Raw genomic sequence first — 22,482 nt, 5'->3', positions numbered from 1 at the left:
TGCTATCGGCAGGGAAGAAGGCGTCAGGAGTGCTGTTTCCCCAAGGCAGGATGCCGGTCCCTGGTGATTCAGGGTAAATGAAGCTAAGTAAACCTCGCTGGGCTGTGTTGTCTCGTCTTTGAGAGGTGAACTCTACCTGTATGCTGAGTTGAGCAGTTCTGTAGGGGGCGGTTGAAACAGATTTAAGGAAATCAGATAATTGGTGTCTGAATATGTAAATGAGATCAAAAGAATGAGTTGGACGGTTGTGGGCCTGACCACTAGTAAATGGGTTGAACTCAGCAGGAATCTTTGGTTTCAGTGGCCTTTGGATCAGGCCCTGTAAACACCCGGAGCTCTTTGTCTCGATTTGAGCCCTCTGTGGAGCCGCAGCGCTGGCTGTGACCTTGGAGGGCAAATTACCTGTGGCTGATCCTGTGCTGGCGCTGCGAAGGACGGTGTGGTGCCAGGGGCTTCTCTGGTCAAACGCGTCAGCTTTGATACAGACCGAGCTGGGGGGATGTTAGCTTCTCTTGTAACATCAGTGGACAACGTGACGAGCCAAAAAGATATGCCACCAGAGTAGAAAATTAATTTCTAGCGTGGTGTCTGAGACCGGACAAGTAAGGCAGAGCTGGCCACGTAATTTATGTCACGAGTAAGGGGGTTCTCCATCAGAATTCAGGTCCCCCGTTTCAGTGACAGCTCTCCGGGGTGATAGTGAGCAAATCAATAGCAGACTCCTCATCACTATAATTACTTTTTATGTTTTCTCCAGAACTTGCCAGGGGCTTTAACTGCAGCTTGAGAGAATAGACAAGGACGGAAAGCTAATTTTGCTTCTGTACTGGTGAAAAGTCCTGGGCTGGCGAGCCTGTGTCTTGAGGGGCTGGGGGAGGCAGAAGTAAGGAGCAAGGCTGCTGCAATCTTGGTTTGGGTTTTTTCGAACCAGAATCACAGATACATCGTGTCTGTCCAACTGGAGTTAAAACTAATTTATTTTTGTTTGAAAGGATGAATGTGATCGGACTGCTCTGGAACACCTGACTTAGACTTCCATCCCTGGAGAGCCAGCAGGCGTGTGCTAAGAAAGGGATTCATATTGGTTGGCTCTCTTGTCGTACTCTGCCACAAAACAGTAGCCCGCTCACTGACTTCTCATGATGAGACACGTATTGCGTTGGAAAACACCATGTCCCGCTCTGATCAGTAAATGCAGACCCGTCCCCTGCTCAGGGCAAGCCCAGACCTTGGTGCCAGCACGGAGGGAAGGCACTGTGCCAGTGCTGGCTCCAGCAGTGGGGCTGAGCATGGGGGAAAGCACCACCCCTTCCCCCCCCTGCCCAAACTCAATGGGTCCACCAGAAGGTGCAGAGCAGTGCCAGCAGGCATGTGGTTGGAGACACGGCTTGCTGGGGTCTGCTCCTCAGTCTGCCCCAAGCCACAGGTCTGGCAGCCTGGGTTCTCTTCCCTCTTAGATTTCATGAACATATCCAAAAATATACCAGGGTATTTCCTTCAACGTTGCGTGTCTTTTCTCTTTAGTCACCAAAACTGTGGAAGTTCACTGTTTTTTATGTGAGGAAGGAGTCTTGTTTTCATGTATGTCAAATCCCTCACGTGCTTCAGTGTTTGTGGAGCTGGAACATCACCTGGTGAACTTGCAGCTTTATATTATATTTCTGGAATACATTTTCATGCTACTTGGTTCAAGATGTAGGTGGCATTTTGGGAGCAGCTAATCCGTGAGAGTAGGAGGAGGTCAAACTTTTAACAGTGTTACCAGGAGGAGGAGTTACACAACTTACCATTTTATTTAGAAAATAAACCTTATGCTTTCAGTGCACAGCACTGACCCCAACACTTGCAAAGCTGGTTTGTCTCAGGCTGTGACAGCGGGCACTGGAGGCTGCTGGTGCTGAGGGAGGCAGCCTCTGGCTGATGCTGGTTGGATTGGGTACGTCCATCTCCCTGCTCTACAGCTCTATTTTACCAACCTGTGTGCGCGAGAAGTGGACAGTATGGCACTGTGCTGCTGGCTTTAGTGGGACTTTGATAGGGATTTCCCCAAGTGCTTGATTAGGTCTTCTTTAGGGATAGAGAATCATTCTCGCATCTAGGGCTGGGTCTACTGAGCCCTAAACAAATGCCAAAAATGTGTCACTAGACTGAGGAAACTGACAGTCAACATCTAATATCCTCCAGTTACGACAGTGAAGAGCTGCGACTACTGGATTCAGTGCGCTCAAGTGCAAGAGTCTAGCTGTAGCAGGTCATGGGTAACCTGGTGACTAACATCACAACCTTCTCATCTTGTTTTCTTTCCTGGGTAACTTCCACTACAGTTTCCTGGTGGCTTTCAGAGTCATCTCAGCTCCAAGCCAAGGCAGGATCCATCTGGAAGCTCTCACTTCTTTTGTTCCCCGTGGCTCAGCAGCAGCTACTAGGTTCCTGCCTTTTTCATCCGAATGCCGGTTGTCGGAAGGCAGTGGTGGGAAGAATGGGCAGCAGATGAAGAAATGCACCTGGGACCAGCACAGTTTGAGAAAGAAAAGGCTGCATCACCTGTGCTCATCATGGAGTACCCTCCACCCCCGCTGGCTGAAGCCACGCTTGAGTGTGGCAGGGGCCACAGGAGAGATGGGGAAACTTCTGCCACGAGACTTAATCTGTCCTGGAGCCCTGGTGTCTTTCAAATTGCATTTTAAAATTGCCAAGCTTTGGAAGAAGTTCCATCCTAGCTCACAGCAGCTCTGTCACACGCTGCCGTGGATCAGGATTTCACTCTTGCTGCTGTGCGCTGTTAAGGCAGGGCTGACTGGCCCTTCGGGTTTGCAGCTGAGCCAGAGTCAAAGATGGTCTCTTGCTCTGGCAAAACCAGCAGAGACTTTGCCACTGTGTTTCTTGGGAACAGGATCCAACATTGTTTCTACATGTAGCAGAGCCTGTTGAGATACTTTGGGCCAAATCCTGCACAGATTGCACTGGCAGAATATCCCATGGGTGGCAAGCAGACAGCGTATCTAAAGCAAGCATGATTTGATCCTTCACGCTTTAAAAAATTCCCATGATTGTGTTGATTGTCCTGGTTAAGTATTCCAGATCAGCCTCCAGCAATTGCTGTTGGGCTTCTGGATGACGTTGGCGTTTTCTGCGTGAAACACAGCTCAGATTTGGAACATAATGGTGAAAATAGCGTGGAAACACTTTTTCATCAACTGTTCAAAATCTCTGCATGGAGGGAGCCATTCGTTAGGAGCAGAAGGAGGGGATTTCTACTCTTGTGGTTGCTGGTTTTCTTTCTTCTTCCAAGGGAAGAGAGCGCTGGGGGTGGGCAGCAGCTCGGGAAGATTTAAGAAACTACAATGCATAAAGAAAATGTCATTTGATTTTTGCCCAATCAAAATGTCACTCTGACCAACTATGAATAATTTCTTGGCAGCTGCTCTGTATGGAGGCCTGCAATTAATGCAATCTATGCAATTGTTTGTGTTAATCACTTCTGTAGTCATTCGTTTCAAAGCGTGTTTGATGTTTATGTCCCTGGAATTTCCGTTCTGCATTGTACACTGTGCCTGACGAACACACCTCAGAACTTTGTGGCATAATACAGCTAAATAGGAAGTATGATTTCTTTTTAATTTTTACTTGGATTTAAGCAGAGGTGAGCATTTGTAAATAATAATTGTGATCATTCCGTTTGTTATAATTAAACAATGAGGCATACCAGGAGTACGGTAATCATGAGATAATCATATCCCTGGTATAATTACCATGTACGGGGTACATCCAAGTATTTCTAAGCCTCAGAGTGTGATTATCTTATGATAACTGCACCCGGTAGGTTGCCCAATTTTCAATATCAAATGGAATTATTTTTATTAAAATGAACAAGAGAGGGCAAAGCTGTCTTTCAGCGGCAGAGGGAACAAAGCAGGTAGTTTGCAGAGCTGAGCAGGAGTTTGAGCCGAAGGCAGGGTGCGTGGCGTGAGGAGCTTCTGCGCTCTTCAGCATGCTGGCTGCGGTGCTGCCGCTCCTGCCCGCTGCGGAGAGAGCTCGGACCTTCACGGAGCATCCCCGCCGCAGCTCGCCAGGAACAGAAGTGTCTCTGCGGAAAGAGGGATGGGTTTTGATCATAGATCTCTCAGAAATAATTTCCCTCTGCCCAATCAGTTCCAATAATAGCTAAGTACTTAAATAGAGAGTTATACAGGCACAGGCAGACACTTCTGTGTGTACAAACGACTGTCTCCGTAGCAGTGAGGGTGTGTATGTGCAGGAGGAGGGGAAAAGCGAGCCCGTTCGTTACAATTTGTCTGTTGCTACCCAATAGAAACACAAGAGTTGCTATTGCAGATGCGAGGAGCCCTTTTCCTTGCCTTTATTCCTTCCCCGGTAATGCCCCCGCTCGTTCTCGCGGCGCGAGGCCTCCCTGGGGGCCCTTATTGAACTTTGCCTATTCACATTATCTTTTCTTTAACCTGTTCAAGTCTAGTTTATGCTCTTCTCCCTTTTGTCTTTTTCAAAGTCCCCCCCTCCCTCTCCCGTGGTGGCTGTAAAGGTTCAGAGAGGCAGCGTCTCCCTCGCTGCTGTTTTCCCAGGGCTTTAGTACTGGCAGGGGGCAGGGGGGGCACCCGGAGGGCTGCTGTGCCACCCCGCTCGTGTGACTAATGCCATTGCTCTCTGTCCATTTCCATCAGTGTAACAATGACTACGTGCCCGTGTGCGGCTCCAACGGTGACACCTACCAGAACGAATGCTACTTGAAACAGGCTGCCTGCAAGCAGCAGAGCGAAATACTCCTGGTGTCCGAAGGATCGTGTGCGACCGGTACGTATAGTGTGCTCCAGGCTGCCTGTGGGCCTTGCCAGGCCCCCGAATAAACCAACTTGGGAATGGCAAAAGCCATTGGAATCCCTGCTTTGAATTCGTTATGGGTTAATTCTTTGCAGGCTTAGGCACGAGAAGTTGCTGCCATCCTTCCCTTTCAAGTAACTAACTTAGTATAGGCTCAGAGCCTATGGCACCGTATACCCTTGACACCGCTTTGGAGAGCGCAGCACAGAAGTTGATTTCTTTTTTTAATGCGTATCTTGTGCTCCTGATCCTCCAGTGCACGGTGTACACTTCTGTGCTGTTACAACAAGTAACTGGAAGCGGATTAAACGAGCAGATGTCTGATAAATGGGCATCTGGATTACCACAAACCTCTCCATAATCTGGAGAGATAGGACTGGAGCATTATTGCCTGCAATCCAGTTTCTTAGGGCTGTCCTTACGCGTGTAGGACCAGATTCCCAGCCGGTACGATTCAACAGACCACTGGTTGTAATGAACCCTGCCAATTTATACCAGCTGAAGATTTGGCCCAAAACACACTTAATGAACAAGTCTGTGCAACAGGATTTTTTTTTTTCTGGACTTGGAAGAATTCATTAAAGAGTGTACGTGAAAACTGACTGGCATTTGAGACATCTTTGCTTAACTCTGAGCATCCTGAGCTATTTGTATCTCTGCTTTTATGAAACAGCTAAAGGTGAATGTGCAAAATCCGTCAGGAAAACTGAGTTGCTTACGTGCAGGGGTTCTTGATGTTTTTCTTTTGTGCTCAGTGTCTGTTAGAGGTGGGCAGTGAAGTTAACTTGAAAAGAGCAGGAGGAGTAAGTCTTTGTTCTTGAGAGAGTTCTTTAAACTTAAAGCAGAATTTTTTGTTGGCTGAGGATGGAGGAGTCAATAAAAAGTGCATTAGACAAACTTTTTGCAGTGCCGTAATTTTGTGTTTTGTACACCTGAGAGAAAATAAACTTCTTTCCCTGGAAATGTTTTTCTCTGAAGCTGTTACCTGACAATTTTCAAGAGGAAAAAAACTTACGCTGCAATTTTTTGTGTCTATAAATTGGTATTAAATGGAGCTCAGGCTGACAAAGCCTATTGTGGCGTAGGATTCAACTTAGTAAATTCTCTCAGCACAGCAACTGGTCTTTTTTGGTTCAAACTTTTTGAATAAAGGGATAATTTTAGTGTATTGCTACATCTTTTCTTAAACTTGCTTGCCTACTGGCAATGGCCGTGTTGGAAACATTCTCTCTGAAACACATTGTGGATTTCAGAAACAGAGAAGCTAAAAATAAATAGATAAATAAATAAATGATTTCCTGAAGTCTTGATCATTTGGCCTCTTTTTCCTCCTCCCAAGGAGGAGGCTGAGTGGAGAAGGGAGTAGCCGTGTATGTCAGGTTTTCCCTGCGGGATGGGGCAGAGAGAGGGTGGGCAGGACCCCCATGAGAGACCTGGGCTGCTGGGAGGTCGGCAGCGAGCAGCCCTCCTGGCCGCGACCAGCACGGCTCTGGGCATCGAAGGGTACGGGCAGGAGGAGAGACACGAGGTCCTTTTCCTCCAAAGAGCCAGAGAATATGGTAGGTCATTGCGGGAGGCAGGTGACAGCAGGCATTCATTTCTTCCTCTGTGCTGGGGAGACCTGGCGCACCTGGAAAAGCAGTGCTTCCCCGTGCCAGGAGGGCACTCTAATGGAGACACCTCTCTTTCCTCGGTAGCTCATTTGGGACAGAGCGTCAGGACAGAAGATCAAATCGGGGAAAGGCGGAGCGTGGTCACTGGGAAGACACCATCATTTTCTGTTCTCTTTTCCAGCCCCCCTTTGCATCTGTCCCACGCAGTCTTGCTGTGTAAATCTACCATTTTAAGCCATTCTTGTGACAGGTTTATTTAAATAAAGGTTTTCCTTTTTTAAAATTTGAGCAATGATGGCATGTACAAGCCAGTTCAGATCCGCCAGACCTTGCTGTCAGTAAATTAGATCTAACAGTTCATAGGGTAATTGGATCACAGCCTTTCCAAACTCTTTCTATTAATCTTGATGCTGATGAATGGATAACCCCTCCGCTAAGGGGGAGGATGGGATGACAACCTCCCTCCCTTCCCTGCAAAAGAAACTCCTCTTATGGATTATTTTTGGTAACCCTACACATGTGTGCGTTTCTGGGCTTTGCCTCGCTTAGAAAGTTTTGTAACGAAGCTCCAGGCTTGGCAAGTTCATGATGCTGCACTTTCTAAATTTGTGACTCTCATCGTTCCAGCCAACAAAACATCGAGCAGAGAAAATATAAAGGGCTCAATTTTGAAACTCAGCAGCAACCTCGAGAAAAATGGCATTTTAAACATTTATCTAAATGCTTTGAATAATAATAATCATTTCAGTGATTTATTCGAACTAGTTATGATCTGATGAGATGTCACAGTTTTGTAAAGATAATGACGTGAATTTCCAATTGGTCTGGCCTCAGACAAATGGGTTTAAAAAATTCTCTTTGATGGTGAGTGTTTAGCAGTGGCCAAGTGAAGTAACTTTGCACAACTGTTGGGAACAAAGCTTTATCAGTCTCAGTACAACAAAACAAGGCAGAGGCTTATGAGGACGTTACAGCACTCCAGGGCTTACGTTATTTTAGTGTGATACAGAGACTTTAAAGAAAAAGAATTGAGACATGAGAAAGATGGCTTGAGCGAGCTACGTTCAGATTAGATCTCTGTAATTTACCCGGGGATGGCATCAAACGTAAGGTACACTGTAATACACTTAACAGTCTTGCTTTGCATGCTTACAGGACGTATTGTGGCACATGAATATAAATTTCTTTCTGTTCTTTTCTCAGATGCCGGCTCAGGATCTGGGGACGGAGGTAAGAGCCACCTTTTAATATCGCTCTACTTATGTGTACACACATTGTCTTTCACAATTTCAGATTGTAAGTGGATATGCTTTGCGGTTTAGTTGTTACACTACATGTTGTCTTTCGGTTAGCTTTTTCTCTGAAAAAAGTGACATTTTGCATTTTAGTCAAGCTGGAACCTAGTAATGACATGCTGTTTTCTAGGGAAATTCAGAAAGCTGTGTTACTTCTAATAGGACTTGGAATTATTCATAGGTTGTGCTAGGAGCTCTATCTCCATCTACTGTTACAGTTGCACTCATTTGTTTCATGTTTAGAGTAATACTTCTTTTGTTTTTAAAACATGAGCCAAACCCTTGGCTCCTCCTCACTGGAGGATTCAAGCCAAATATTTTGTGGTAATGGAGAGCATTGTTTCAAAGATGCAAAGAAATGTCACAGGGAAAGAACAATGTGTTTTTATAAGAACAGCAGCAGCAAAAATGAACGTGGAAATCATCCAAACCCTGCCTCGGGGCGGGGAACGTGACTTTTGGGAGCTATTTGCATGGTGGGGCTGGTGGGTCAGGCTTCTCTGGGGGCTGGGAGCACCAGGGCTAGTTTGGCTAGTGGTTTTGGAAGGTTCTCCTTATGAGTTACCCTGCCCAAGCTTCTGCCCAAGCCCCCGCAGTAAGCTCGAGGAGCCCCGTGGCAGGGGAAGGGCAATGTCAGCATCAGGCTGGGACGCTGCTGGGCTCCTCCGGCTGGGGCGGCCACCAGGAGCTGAGCCAGCCTTCTGCAGGGGCACAGACAGCAGCTCTGGGCTCTCACCCGGCTTTGTGGCCGGTCCTGCCTGGGTTCAGGTTTTTCAAATACAGTCCTGTTAATTGGCAAAATATCACCTAGTCCTCGTGTAGCTTTGGTGAAGCGTGCAATGTGTTGGTAAAGTATTATTTTTTTGCCTGTGAAGCGGTCGATGACATAAGCGTGAGGCCCTTGCAAGGGACCTGATTTTCCGATATCGGACTCAGGTCGCTTTCTGGAAATCAGGATGCTTCAACATGCTTCAAATCTGGCTCCCCAAAACCCACAACCTAAAATATTGCTATTAGTTTTCAAAAGTTTTGTCCAACTATTCCTATTTTACTCTAATGTCTTTTCAAATTGTCTTTTAAAACTGTTACACCAGAGACTTTCCTTATTCAGTGCTTAACAGAAATCCCCAATTTAATTTCTATTTATGATAGGGTTTTCACACATGTGGTCAATAAATCAGTTTTCAAATGAAGTTGTACAAAATTCATCATGTGTGTACTAAGGAAAAAGGATAAGATTTCCAGTTTGTTTTATAACTGGGGAGGGGGGGAAACAAACTTGGCCACTTTCTAAAAGTAATGAATTCCGTACTCAAAAAGCCCAGGAACTGAAAAGCAGGAGTTCCAAACAGTTTCACATTAAAAGCTAAGGGTGACAAAAGGCGAGCAGAACAGTAGCTGGAGGACTGACTGGGCAGATAGAAAGGAAGCAGGTTTGTGAAGCAGACAGAACCAAGTTGGTGCATGTGTTTAAAGGTCTACAAAGCTGCCTTGTATTATTCAAGATTTAGTAGGCAGCTACGGCTGTTCTTAAAGTACAAAAGTATATTTATGTGCCCTAAGAAGCTAAATCCAGTCAAGTAAATGTTGTCACTACATCACTCTTTACTAGACATGGTCTTGTTGTAAAAGCTGTAATAAATTTTGGATGTCATCACAGTAAGTCTTGTAAAATCCACTCCAACAATCATGAGTGGGATATTTTTCTATGAGAAGCCTGAAGTCTTAGGCAATCTTGTGTGTTTTCTGTTTTTCTGAAAGTCTTCCTTTCTTACGCTTCTTCCTGGTTAACAAACTGCTAACCAATGCAGCATCATTTTTTTGCAAAGCTACAGCCATAAGGACCCTCCCAGCTGGCCATACCTCTGCCTAAATCAGGAGAACGGGGCTGTGCTGGATGCTATAGGTGTCAGAGGTGCTGAGTACCTCTACAGCGAGGTACCTGAGATACCTCAGACGCTGGAAGCCCTTAGGAACAGCCGATCTCTTGCAGATTACCCCGTTTCTTGTTCCGTCAGAGTGACGTCAGGACTCCGGCTAGCACAACACTTTGACGTTTCTGTTCACGATACGTTGCGTCTCTGTACGTTGTGTTTTTCAGAGCTGGCAGGCTTTCTGGCAAGGTTCAGATGTGTGCGACTGTTGCGGTCTGTCTTTGGGAGGTTCGACAGAGGCTGGGAGCCCTGGGGAACCGCTGTGGGCACGGGCAGGCTGAGCAATGCCTCCTGGGCAGGGATGGGGAGTCTCTGGTTAAAAAGACAAAGGGTGGATGGACTTTTAGTTGAAGGCGCCTGCGAGGGCTGATCCTTCAGTCGGAATTGCTGAGGACCGTCCTTAGCAGCGTGCGTCTCTGCCTCTGGGCACTTGTGGATAGAAAAGGATGTTGCTTCGTAGCGGAGCCCCTCTGTGCTATTCCCGTGGGTTCCCTTAGTGTTTTTGTGTCTCGCTCCACAAGCTGTGAGAAGAGGGAACTGGCTTTTCAACAGAGCTGTAATTCATGGTTGGATTTCTTTGGTCTGATAAGGTACACATCTAATAGGGAATTAACTCAAATTGCAAACTGTTAGAGGATATCATGTTTTTCCGGTTCCTGAAATGTAGAAAGTTTTTTGCTCTGAGGTGGTTTCCCCCATGACCGATAGCAGTTCAGCTCTCCGTACTGCTTCTCCCTCAACGGAGCTCTTGTCAAATGAAAGTATAGGATCATAGAATCATTTAGGTTGGAAAAGACCTTTAAGATCCTCGAGTCCAACTGTAAACATAACACTGCCAACTGGTTGGTGCTTCAGAAATTGCTGGAAAGGGGTTGGTGCAATGGACAGACGTACGCAAACACACCGTGTGGTCACACAAGCCTCGTTTTCTCAGGAAATTGGACAGAGCAGGGACAATATGGCCAGAGGCCGTGTTCTGCCTGCCACGCTTCCCTTCTGCGCGTTCCTGCCTGGGTTTGCAGAGAGGTCTTCTCAATTTATTATTTAGGATTTGGGGTTTTCTGCTTAACTGTAAGGGATGCTGGGATCAGAGAGATCCCAGCTTCTTAGCACTTTAATGATCCTGAGGGCTTTCCAGAGGTGATTTAATCCTTCTTTATGCAGCAATGGCGTACAAAAGTCCCCTTTTTTGTAAAGCGATGGGAGAATCTTAATCTGGTTTGATTACAGAGCCTTCAGCATGCACTTCTGGGGATATCCAGTGAATGGGTAAGAACAGTAGGTGTTCAAGTTTCTTTCTGCAGAAGACATTTTTCCCTGTAAATGAAGACTAAAAATGCAGAATCAAGAGCCATTTCTGTGTTTTGATTGCAGAAGCTGGGAGTATGGTGTGGAATTATTTAAAAACCCATATCCCAGAAAGATACTAATCAATGACAGAAAGAATGAATGTGAAAGAGTTTATACAGAGAGTAATTTAAAGAGATTCCATTCATTTTCATCTACGCCGTTCTCTAGACAACTGGGTTTTTTTAGAACCCGATGATTCATGTTTTGGTCTTGAGCAGCTTCATAATGAATTCTTGCTAGTTTCCTAGCTTCCTTCAAACAGCGACAAACTCAAGATGCAGTATTTCATTATAGCTCTTAATGTGCAAAGAACATCTCCTCTTGGTTTCTTTTTTACACTGAACGCTTCTTTCCCCTCCCTGCATTATCTGTATTCTGAGCTCTGGTGATTGGCTTGCATTCACAGCCCAACGGGTTTACTGTGGGTGAGGATCGCACGAGGTGTTCCTGCGATCCCCGGCACAGCAGTGCATAAGCACCTACGTTGAATTAGTTTCAGAGCCTCGTTCAATTTCCCTTCAAGTCCTACTGACTTCAGTGGGAATTGTACGGGGCCCCTGGGTACGCAGATCTTATCCTAGTTTGATTTTTGTGTTAATTCTTTACGATCTAGACTAAAGCAGAATAAAAAGCCAAGTCATAATTCATCAATATCATCGTCACCGTTTATTTTACAGTAGCATCCAGAGGTGCTAATTATAAGATGAGGACTCCAGGGTGGTACACCCTGATACCGTGAGGCACTTCTTCACAGTGAGGGAGGGAATAAAATCTGTGAAGCAAAGTCTGGATGCCCAAATTGGGTAAAGACTGGAAGTTGCATGACAATTCGGCGACTGAATTGGGAATAACACGTGCCACTTCAGAGCCAAACCAGCGCTGTGTGTTTTGAACCACACTGTTTGTCAGCAGACCCATATGTAATCCAGAAAGAGTCGGGGATTAGGCTGTTCTTAAAGTTATTCCTAATTTGCCCCTGGTAGACACACCTGGAAATCAACACCCTTACAAGCCATCTTTTTTTTTTTTTCTTCTCTGCCTCTCTTTTTGCCTGTGTATTTTGAGAATGGCTTGTCTGTTTGTTTGTTCTTTCAGTTTATTCCTTCAGTCTTATCCAGAAAAATTGAAGTCCTGCAGCTCTTTGTAGGTGCCAACACATAGATTTAATGATAAATTTGGAATTCCGCTCTGCCTTTCCTGTTGGCTTAGAAACGTGTGAGTAAACACATACATATTATAAATCTGTATGGAGCAGCAGTCATCTCGAAACACTAACCAAGAGGAAAAAATTAACACTTTGAAGCCTAAATTATTTTTTTAACTGTAATGCAGCATGTGTATCTTTTTTCTTTAATCAACAGGCAGTTACTTTGACCCAACTGCATTTATACTTGTCTTCATACTGGTTTTTATATGACTATCTTGAATTCAGCAGCTCTGCTGCTTTTCCACCGATTTCCCTTTCTGCTTTATTACAAGGCTGATTGATGGGCAGGGCTATGCAGAACACAATGAATATTGCTGTAAACACTGTCCTGGCAGCAATACTTGAGTCAAAATACACTGTAAAACCTGGAGCGTATATTGGTTTGAATGAAGCACTGTATAAAATGCAATGCTGATAAACACACACACATATTACACACACACACACATTCTCAATATATGGCAAAATACTGGGAGCATTCTAGTTTAATTTCTGGAAGAAAGGGAATTAATATTTTGAGCTACAGATGCTGTCCTTTCTTTGCCTGCGGATAAAGGGTGATACCATCTTCTCTCAAGTGAATTTAGAATATCTGCTGACCCCACGTGCTACCATCAACTGCAATAAGGCAATGGGAAAGCTCCTTCTACTCTAATTTCATTTGGGAGGTATAATTTAAAGCAGCATCAGAAGGTACAGAATCAACTATAAGCAACGTGCACTGACTGGGTAAATACCTCTGGAGGGAATGTTTAAATCTTAAATGATTGACCTGACTGTGGATGGTCAAATATACGTCTCCTTTGTTAAACAGGTTTTTACCTTGTTAACCTCAGCATGGCACCGAGCCCAAACCAATAAGCTCTTTGAAAGGCTGGGTTTATTAGCTCAGGCTCTTCACTGTCCTAACATGATTACATGACTTCTAGTTCAGGGCTGGTGCACATCTGACCTATATAAGAGTTAGGCTGGGAAAAGGCAGTTAACATCTCTTCATGGCCTTTAAAAATTAGGAAAGGATGAAGATCCTATGTTTTTGTTGACTAGATGAGAAGCACTTGGGCAGTCGCAAGTGCTGAACTTTTAGGGTCCCCATTGCGGGCATTTTGTGCTGGGTTTTGGAAATCCTAGTAAGGTACGGGCATGACAGGAATACTAGTTTTTGGGTTTCTCTCAGGCTCTCATTTGAGCTAAGCACTGGGCTAATCGACCCTGCCTGACTGAGATGTTCCAGCAAATCCCCACAGCTCCTGTGGACTTGAAGCTCTCCAGGGTTATATATAAAGTACCGATCTGGGACACACTGGTTTGGGAATTAGTTGCCTGGGTTCTGCCTATGTTTTGCTTGCTCCTTCTGCTGCTTCTGAAGTTAGAATGCAAAAATCCCATGAAAAGTGATGCATTTTATCCTTGCGCTTGCTTCGTTACTAATGGGCCAAAGTCCTTGCTGTGTTCTTGGTGTGAATGTGCAGCTTCCCTCAAGCAGACCGTCGACACTGAGAAATACCATGGGAAAGAGTTGACCCATAGCGAATGATCTGTGGCCCATTTTCAGCCATTCATGCCAAACCCCAGAAAATGAACAGACAGACTTTTGTAGGTGAGAAGTAGGAATGACATCCATTCATAGCCTCTTTCCTAAATTAGCCAGTCTTTTATGGGTTTTAGCGCTTCTTTTAAGTAGTTTGGAGCTACACAAGGAGACAGTGAATGGAAGATGCTCACCTATATCGAAAAGTACTGAGGATGCTCTGGTTTTGCTTTAAAAGTCAAAATTGCCTGTCCACATCAAAATGGAGGAAAAAAATCCAAAATACGCTGTCTAATCATGTGCAATCTGTAAATCCAGAAATAACTAAGTCATCAAACCAGCGAACAAATCCTACGATACTGTAGCAAACAGATTAAAAAAGGGGCATCCGATCACAAATACTCATTTATTGGTCTGTTATTGTAAACACAGCAAGAGAGAGATGTAGTGGACTAGATTTGTCTACTACATCTCTGTAAACCTGGATTAATTTTCCCTGTGACAACTGTGGAGTCACTGGAGATTAGCCGTGATGACAGTGAGAGGCAAATCTAGCCCACCGTTTTGCTCTCCTATGCAAGGAGTTCTTCCATAGGGAAGAAAAATGCTTCTCAAGCTTTCAAATGGCTCTATCACGCTTACACGAACACCTTAGTTCTTGGAGTAAGAGCATGTGTTCAAGCACACGCTTATTTTTTATCACATGCTTAAATGTCTTTGACTTAAAATTTTCTTCTGAATGTGGATGTCTTGCACAAGTGGAGCCTGAGGCAGCCTTGGAGTGACCAGAACTCCTTCAGATCCTTGTGCATCTCTTAGTTATATATTCTGTGGTTTAACGATTGAAGAAGCTGACACTATGCGCTTGCTTTGAACTGGTTTTGGCGTGACATAGGATTTTGTTAGATGCTCTCATGAGATCGTAAAAAGAACAAATGGGATGAAAACTGCTAAGTCTCTCTCAAGGTTCATGTACTCGCTTTTCTTTAGCAGCATCTGGCAAATTTAATATATTCTGCATTGGATGTTTAAATTCCCTTTTGTCTAAGAGGCTTTTTTTCCTTTCAGAGATTGGGAAATAAAACCAGAAATTTTGCCTGCTGTCTTTGAAGTCAGTGGGAGTTTATCTTCAGGAAGGGCATGTCTGATGCCCAGACACTCAGCAAACTGGAGGCTGCCCCTGCTTTATGTAAATGCACATACAGGACAAGTTTAATGAGTGTGGTGCAAGCCCAAGAATCCAGAACAATTCCTGATCAAATCCATACAAGTTAAAATTTTATGGTACAGCGCTACCAGTTCTTGAGATGTTGCCACAAGTCTTTCAGCCCAGGTTTTTGAATAGTCGTATAGAAGGTGCTTAGTGTTTCATTTAAAATGAACATATAAAATGTTTTTAGTCCTCGTTGCTTGGGAGAATACTTGAACAGAAGCCCAAAATGCTCAACAATAGGCAGAACTCCAAATTGCATTTTGAAAATATCATGATTCGGGGAAGAAGTGGTCCGAACTCTTCCATGATATTTCATGAGATTTTTTTTTTTTTTTTTAATGCCTTGGACTTCATGATCTCATTTGTTCCAGCTGCGTGGGGGTTAGATAATGATGGTGCCTATTTAAACCTGTTAAAAAAGCAGCTACTGAAGCAGGACCCTTTTTACCTCAGCAGCTCCAATATCTCACAGGCAGGAGTTTAAAGAAAGATAGTTAAGGGACTTTAATGTAGGTTTTCGATAAGTCTGAGAACATGGGAAAGTTCTAAAGGTCTGAGAGAATGTAGGTGTGTGGGTATTAAAAATGGTAGGGGAAAAAACCACAGATATTTATAGGCCTGTCAATCTGACATTGATTGAGGTAAAGCAGGACATGCAGACCCGGATCTGCTTAATAAAGAAATAAATGAGAACTAATGCTGAGCAATATGGACTGATGTAATAGATTTTGTCAACTAGTTGAAATGTTATTTATGAAGCTACAAGTTTTCTTGATAAAGACGACGACATTGATGTAGTGTACGTGGGTATCAGTGCAGTATTTGGCATGCCACTACATGATACTACGATTAAGGAACAAGAATCATGCAAAATTAACGTGGCACGCAATTAGTGGGATAAAAGCTGCCTTTCACAATGTAACTATAAGCGGATTTATCATTATTAGATGGACAGCACAGGGATCAGCCTCATGCTATTTATTTGTTTGTTTGTTTTACCAGTGACCTAGGTGGGCACAGATTTTCCTCAGGGATCAAGTTCCTAGCAGATATAAATGGGGAAGTAAGAAACGATCAGTTCACTGGCACAACCCAATCTGATTGACTGAGTACACTGGTGCAAGAGCAGGTCTTCTGATGTGGCCAAACATAAAGCCACAACCATAGAACAAAGGTGGGAGAGCAGAGGAGTGAGATGGGGAGACCCTCCTGGAAACAGTGATGCTACAAAGAAAACTGGAGCCTTGGTAGTTAGTGGACTCGTTGGGACTGTCCTCTGCGAACACAGCGGGCCAAAGGGCCACCGTTATCCTGCTGTATTTAAGAAGCAGACTCCTGAGCAGGGGTAAGGATGTCAAATTACCTCCACCTTTAGCGGAGGTGGTGCCTGCAGCTCCGAAGGTGCTGAGAAGCGGGAGAAGGCTGTGCATGGCCACGGGTGGTGGCTGGCGAGCAAGCTTTGCCGTGAAAGCTTTGATGCCCTTACCTTTGTCAAGGGAAAGGGAGTGTAGGTCGCGATTGGTAAGTACCAGTGTGGGGAACACAAATGAGCAGCAGAGCTCTTTGTGCTGACAAAGGTCTAATGAGATGCCAGGCTGGCAATTAAGGCTAGACAAACTCAGAGTAAAGTTTAGGTGCGTGTTTGTAAATGAAGGGAATAGCACAAAGGGGTGACTAAAAGTTGTGTAGGATTCTGTGTCGCTTGAGGTTTTGACACTTGGATGTCTATAGAGTGCTCTGCTCAAACAAGGATGAATTTGAAAGTCTGGGGCCTCTGTCGCATGGGAGGTCACAACAGATGTTCAGTGGACCCTTAATTCTAGGTACCATAAGTTAGTTTATACAGGAAATAGGCTGAGATTAGCCTATTTTGTTCAGCAAGATTTCTGTGTTAAGTAGTCAGGAAAGGGATTGATTATGTGGATATGTTTGTTCATTTCAAAATCCACACAAGTGTTTTTCTCTCTGCCCTCTCCCATCTCATTGTGTACATTTACACACGCAGGTAATGGAAGAGATGCGGGCTTTAGTAGCAAGTGGAAAACCTCACGCGTAATGCTCTGCTAATTGCTCTGTATTCAAAAATAGGCCACACTGCACTGAATTTCATCCTAAGACTTCTTTATGTTATCTGGCACTGGATAACTTCAGCAGCTCCTGATCTCAGCTGAGTCATGACGGGCTCCTTTGGGCTTCTCTCTGTCCTGCAGTGCTGCCCTGATTCCCAGAGTAGCTCCTGATCTACCCCCAGCTGGTGCCTGGAGGGAGTCCTGAGGGGGAGGAGGAGGAGGGTCACCAGCTCTCTCTAGAGGATCTCTCCAGGATCCTTTTCCTTCCCGTTTCTCCCGGCATAAGGGGGCAAGAGCAGAGGGGAGGATCGCACCCAAAGAGCTCTGAAGTTGGAACCCGTGTTGATTGTGATTAAATATAATTTGATTTTTCTCTGTTAGTACAAAGAGCGTCCCCGGCTTTGATGTATTAGTGTACGTGATGGGTTTGGGAGGTGGGAGAGAAGGTACCGTGAGCGGTAGGCTGCGATTGCTTTGGCTCATACGTCATCCACTACACTCAGACAGAGAGGCATCTTCATCTTTGTTATAATAGAGCCTTGATAAACAAATAACGTATTCTTTTGTACAGTGCCTGAGATTCTTATCAAAAGGGGAGGGAGCCAGTTATATGAATCACAAGGCCAGTGTAGGACAAGTCTATGTTGTAATTCATTTAGACAAATGTTGAAGTAAATTGATGGACTCAGGTTTGTTTAGATTAGTGGCCTTTTGAAAAATGAGTTGTCCTGTGTGTACAATTTTTCAATCTGTTTACATCTAATTAGCTGTTCAGATTGGCTAAAATTAAGCGATGTCACTTGTAATGCATTCAGAGGTGAAGATATGATAAAATAGGCTCTTTTATAATCTCTTCAGCAAGTGGCTTGGAGCACGGGCAGAGTGTGAACTGAGGGCGTATGGAAGATCAATCTGTAATGTGAAATCAAATATAATCAAGCTGCAATCTCACAAATATAGCGAATAGTCTATAGCATCTCTCTTGTACTGATTCAAAGAGGGAGGAAGTTTTTCTGTCATCCTCTCCCACGACTCCCTTTCACTAGATTTGCCTGGCTGGCTGGGGCATGGAGTTGGGGGTGGCTGCCCCTGTACACTGGCATCTTTACCTGTTACGCTATTGATTCCTGCACGCTAGATATTTCTCCCTGGAGACAAGTCATTTGGACAGCTTGAAATCTAAAAACTGACTGCTGCAATGTCAGGTTTCTAATTCTGCAGCTCAGCTGACAGCTCTGGAAAGTCCCTATCAAAGGCAGAAAATACAACACTCTTCAGCAGACTTTGTTCTGCCACCATACGGCCCCAATTCTATTTTACTGCTCCAAAGCCTACAGGCTTTCACATGTTTCTGACCGAAAATTCTGCTATTAATACGTAAGCTTCTCAGCAATTAAGCTGTGCTTATTGCTGCATCAGTGCTTTCAGACCGTGACCAGCAAGCAGCACCCTCTCTACAGCAGCAGCAATTTAGTTCTCATGCTTAGTCATGGATACACGTCTAAGGAGATTTTGGCACAGGTTTTCTCAAATATTTTTAAACGTTGTTGTTAGTCTTTTCTTTCTTCCTTGGCTCTCCGAAGGCTTTTGCTAGCAATGTGCAAAGCACTCCCCTGCCCTTGTGTAGCAATCCCCGAGACTTATGGCATTTGAGTATTTGCAACCGTGAGCTTTCCCGTGGTGACTATAAGGTGCTGGCACCTGGCTCCTGCCCCCAGCTCCCCACAGCGTGGCACGTGTTTCCCGTGCTGGCACGTCAGTGCTGTCCCCTCTCAGGTGGCCACTCAGCCCCAAAGCACGTGGCGTCATGGAGTGTGGGCAGGTTCCCCTGCCCCATTTGTGCGAGGAGCTTCCTTGGTGTCCCGTCTCCCTTCCTATGACCTGATGTGCCAGGACCAGTGGTGATGCACCTGAGTACATGTGCTGGAAATGAGACCTCAGCTCGGTGGCTCAGGGCTTCGGGGACAGGGTCCTGCCGTTCACTCGAGTGCCACAGAAGCAGCAGAAGGGGACCTTTAAGAGCTGGCCGGAGGATTGCCCTGTGGAGCCTTTGCAGGCAGCGCTGGAGGGGCTCAGCGGGCACCTTGGTGACACCGCAGCTCGTGGCGAAGATGGCCTGGCTGAGCCATCTGTGTGCAGGAATTGGGCTGGGAGCTTCTACCTAGACAACAGCAGTGGAAAGGCCAGCTGACACCGGCCCAGGCACCTTTGTCATCATAACCCCTTCTGACGCAGTTCCTCAGGTACTGCCCGTAGCTGCTTTCTGACTCGTTAAGTTTCCCAGAAGGAGCTGAGGGTGCTCAGCGAGTTGGGAGGTCAAACCGTGAGATCTCGGGTGCCGTGGCCGTGCCCAGCTGGGCTCCATCCTTGCTGTCGGAGCTCTTTCTGGCTTCATCCCGGGGTTCATCCCCTCCTGCCCCATGGCAGTGCCTGTCCCCTTGCTGTGGCGGTGGTGGCTGGGCCAGGCACCGGGCAGGGTGCCCGGGTGGCAGCAGGGGGAGCTCGCATCTTGCCTGTGCTCTGCGTCCTGGAAAAAACGCGCTTGGCTCATTCCCTTTGGTTTTTCATTTACCGTTCGCATGGTAAACTCTCTCAGGGCTGTATCCTGTGGGGTGGATCAGATCTGAGGCCCTCCATCTCAACACATCAGCATTCTCCTAAACGTGAGGGTGGCAAATGCCAAGCTGGTATCTATAGGCAGCAGCAATAACGTTGTTTTCAAAAAAGAGAGCGTTTTGCACAAAGAGGAGCTAGTCTAACCAGTAGAGTAAAGCTGAACCTGTTAGTGTTACTTACGGATTCAGGATGGCAAGCCGCAGTGTGCTCTAGCTCCTCTGCTGTGAGTTACTCTTTTCTGGATGTCTTTAGCTGGATGACAGGTGCTTTGGGGCTGAAACTTTCCTTATATTGTTCAGGAGGATTTTCTTGGGTTCTTTTTTTTATTTGAAAACAATACCATGAGCCATTTTTGAATTGACAATAGTCCATATGAAGTGAAAGGTTTTGGTTTTAAGACGTTTGTTCTTACTGCTTGAAAACAGCAGTTTTAACAGGCATGAGCTAGTTGTGAGCAGTCTTCAAGAGGCTTTTTCTGGGGTTTTTGTGCCTATCCATCTACCCTCTACCTGAGGTTTAAGTACCTCCTTCCCATCTCAACTCCTGTGCTACAACATTTGTTGGTTGAAAGAGATGCTCTTGATTTCACTGGGCAGTCAGGCAGATGTCTTAAGCTAAGTCTGTTTCGCAGAGGTCAACGAGGTTGAGAATAGTCTCAGTTTTGTTGCAGTCTCAAGCCAGTGCCAGGGCAGACAAAAAAGTACCCTTCATTTGGAAGTAATGCTGAGAAAATCTATCCGTAATTTATGTGTTGGAAATAATATCTGAAGTCATTTGCTAGAGCGTTGTAGTTATTTAAAAACAATTGTAAGTATATAACACAAGAAGGTTCAAAGTTGATAAACAAATGGGAAGAAGTGTCTGCACACAGTAGCCTGGAAACTCACCAGGCTGCTTCATCATATTTTCCTGTCTTCATCTTTAGGTCTTCCTGCTTCATTCCTTTTCAACGTAATTCACAGGAAGGAGAGATTTTGCTTGGTCTTAACTAAGGAATTGAACAGCTACTAGGGGCAGGAAAAATGATGGCACAAACAAGCTTGCATCCTATTTCATCCTTGATTTCAGAAGTCTCTTCTTTCTCGAGTACTTGTGCAATTTATGTAATTAGGAGTACGCACCCCCGTTGGGCTTGGACGATGCATGGTGGTGAGGCATATATTCCGCGTTTTCTCCCTTTCTGTAAAAGTGCTGTGGCTTCAGGATCGGGCTCTCAGAAAGTCATCTCTGCTGTTTCTGTGTTTAAGGGCACTGTGGAACTATCTGATGATATGCTATTCACGTGAAGGGATGGAGAGGGAACAGGAGGTCCTCAGCAGACTCTGATCTGGCAGCAGGTGAACAGCACGGGGACCTGTCAGATTGCACAAGTTGCTAAGGTCAGGCTAAATTAGTGCCCAGCTACTTGTACAGTGGTAGTAGGTGCTAGGATGTATGATACAGGTGTCACTGTGTAAATCCCTGCAAATTCCAGTCTGAAATTAATGGCACAGACAAGTCATTTAGCCATGTCACTTGTCAAATGGCAGTGTCTGGGAATGGGGCCGGCAATGAAAATTCTTCGTGTTTTTTAGGACTTGGTGTCACTTTCAGTGTCATTTGTAAGGGGTTAGACTGGTTCAGTTGATGTCTCAGCTGAGCTCATAAACATGCTGAAAGTTCCAGCAAACCTCGTCTTCGTTACCTCCCACGCGGGTAAATTGTGATTAAGGCACCATCATCTCAGGGAGACAAAAGTAAGCGTACTCTCGTGATCATGTATGTATGTAACGAAGAGGGGGAGAAGACATCGCAGGGTACCCTGGCCTGGTGATCAGCTTTTGGGAATGCTGCTCAGGGGCATGCGTTGGGTGTGTCCAGGAGAAGCAGTGAAGGAATAAACTGAAGCACAAAGAACCAGTGGTGAGATGGGAAAGCTCTTCCCCCTTGCTACGGTTGCATTGTTATTGTCTGGAAAGATTTAGTGCCAGGGGGCTTCATAAAAGACAGCAATCCCGACAACATAGTGGAGAAGGTTGTGTTACAGAACTTCTACTCCTTTTAAGGTAAGCTGTCGCACAAGGCTGCCGTAATGCGGCTCCTAGCAGTAGCAGCCAGTTATGCCATAAACAGTCGAGGCAAATGTAATGTTTTACCAGAGGCAGCCAGCAGATGCTTTGTGTAAACCTTAGTCTGCTGCTGGCCGGATTAATTTTTGGTATATCTTACATTGCATTGTCTATAAACAAACGCGTTTAGAATAATAATCCTCTGCTAGCTTGGGTTTCTTCAAAGTGCACAGCACAGATTCCCCTCTGTTGAGGGAAGGGCAAAAATTGTGCTCTTTTTAAGAGCTCCTGTTGTAATCGCCGATTCACCATATAGTTTACAGGTGTTGTAGAGGATTAGCTACAGAGTACTCCAGAGGTGCTCTCCAGTTGTCATCCTACAGCTGACAGTGCCAACTGAGGGAGAATACTGTAGGTAAGAAATGCAAATAAGCCAAAGAGAGTGAAGGTGTTGCTTTCTCCTTTGGCTTGTCTTTCGAAAACACAAGATATAATTTCTGACCTTTTAGACCTACCCATGAATGAAAGCATATCAGCGAGTGCTCCACAACATTGGGCTACTGGCGTCTCCTATGTAGAACCCATTCTGCGTATGAAAATCTGTGCCTCTGCTTTTACACTCGGAATAGTAATACTGTAAAAAATTCAAGCTTTCAAGCCAGCCACAGTATCCTTGTGATGAAAAGAAGAGAAAGGTCAGCGAAGCTTGTCCTTGATAAGAAACAATCCCAACTGATGCTCAGAAAACTGAAATGGTAAACTAAGCTGTG

At 45.2% G+C, this 22,482-nt stretch overlaps 1 protein-coding gene across 1 annotated transcript in view; it reads left to right on the top strand.

Annotated features, from left to right (window-relative positions):
- The window catches only part of TMEFF2 (transmembrane protein with EGF like and two follistatin like domains 2), a 130,473-nt gene that overhangs the window by 3,423 nt on the left and 104,568 nt on the right, over nt 1-22,482 (top strand). The window contains exons 3-4 of the mRNA XM_075756208.1: nt 4,680-4,809; nt 7,653-7,679. Coding sequence (XP_075612323.1) covers nt 4,680-4,809; nt 7,653-7,679 — 157 coding nt within the window. The remainder of the gene's footprint in view (nt 1-4,679; nt 4,810-7,652; nt 7,680-22,482) is intronic.

This window comes from Balearica regulorum, chromosome 6 (genome assembly GCF_011004875.1).
Source record: "Balearica regulorum gibbericeps isolate bBalReg1 chromosome 6, bBalReg1.pri, whole genome shotgun sequence".
NCBI lineage: Eukaryota > Metazoa > Chordata > Aves > Gruiformes > Gruidae > Balearica > Balearica regulorum.
Note: the sequence above shows the minus strand (reverse complement) of the source record. Positions and strands in the feature narration are given on the sequence as shown.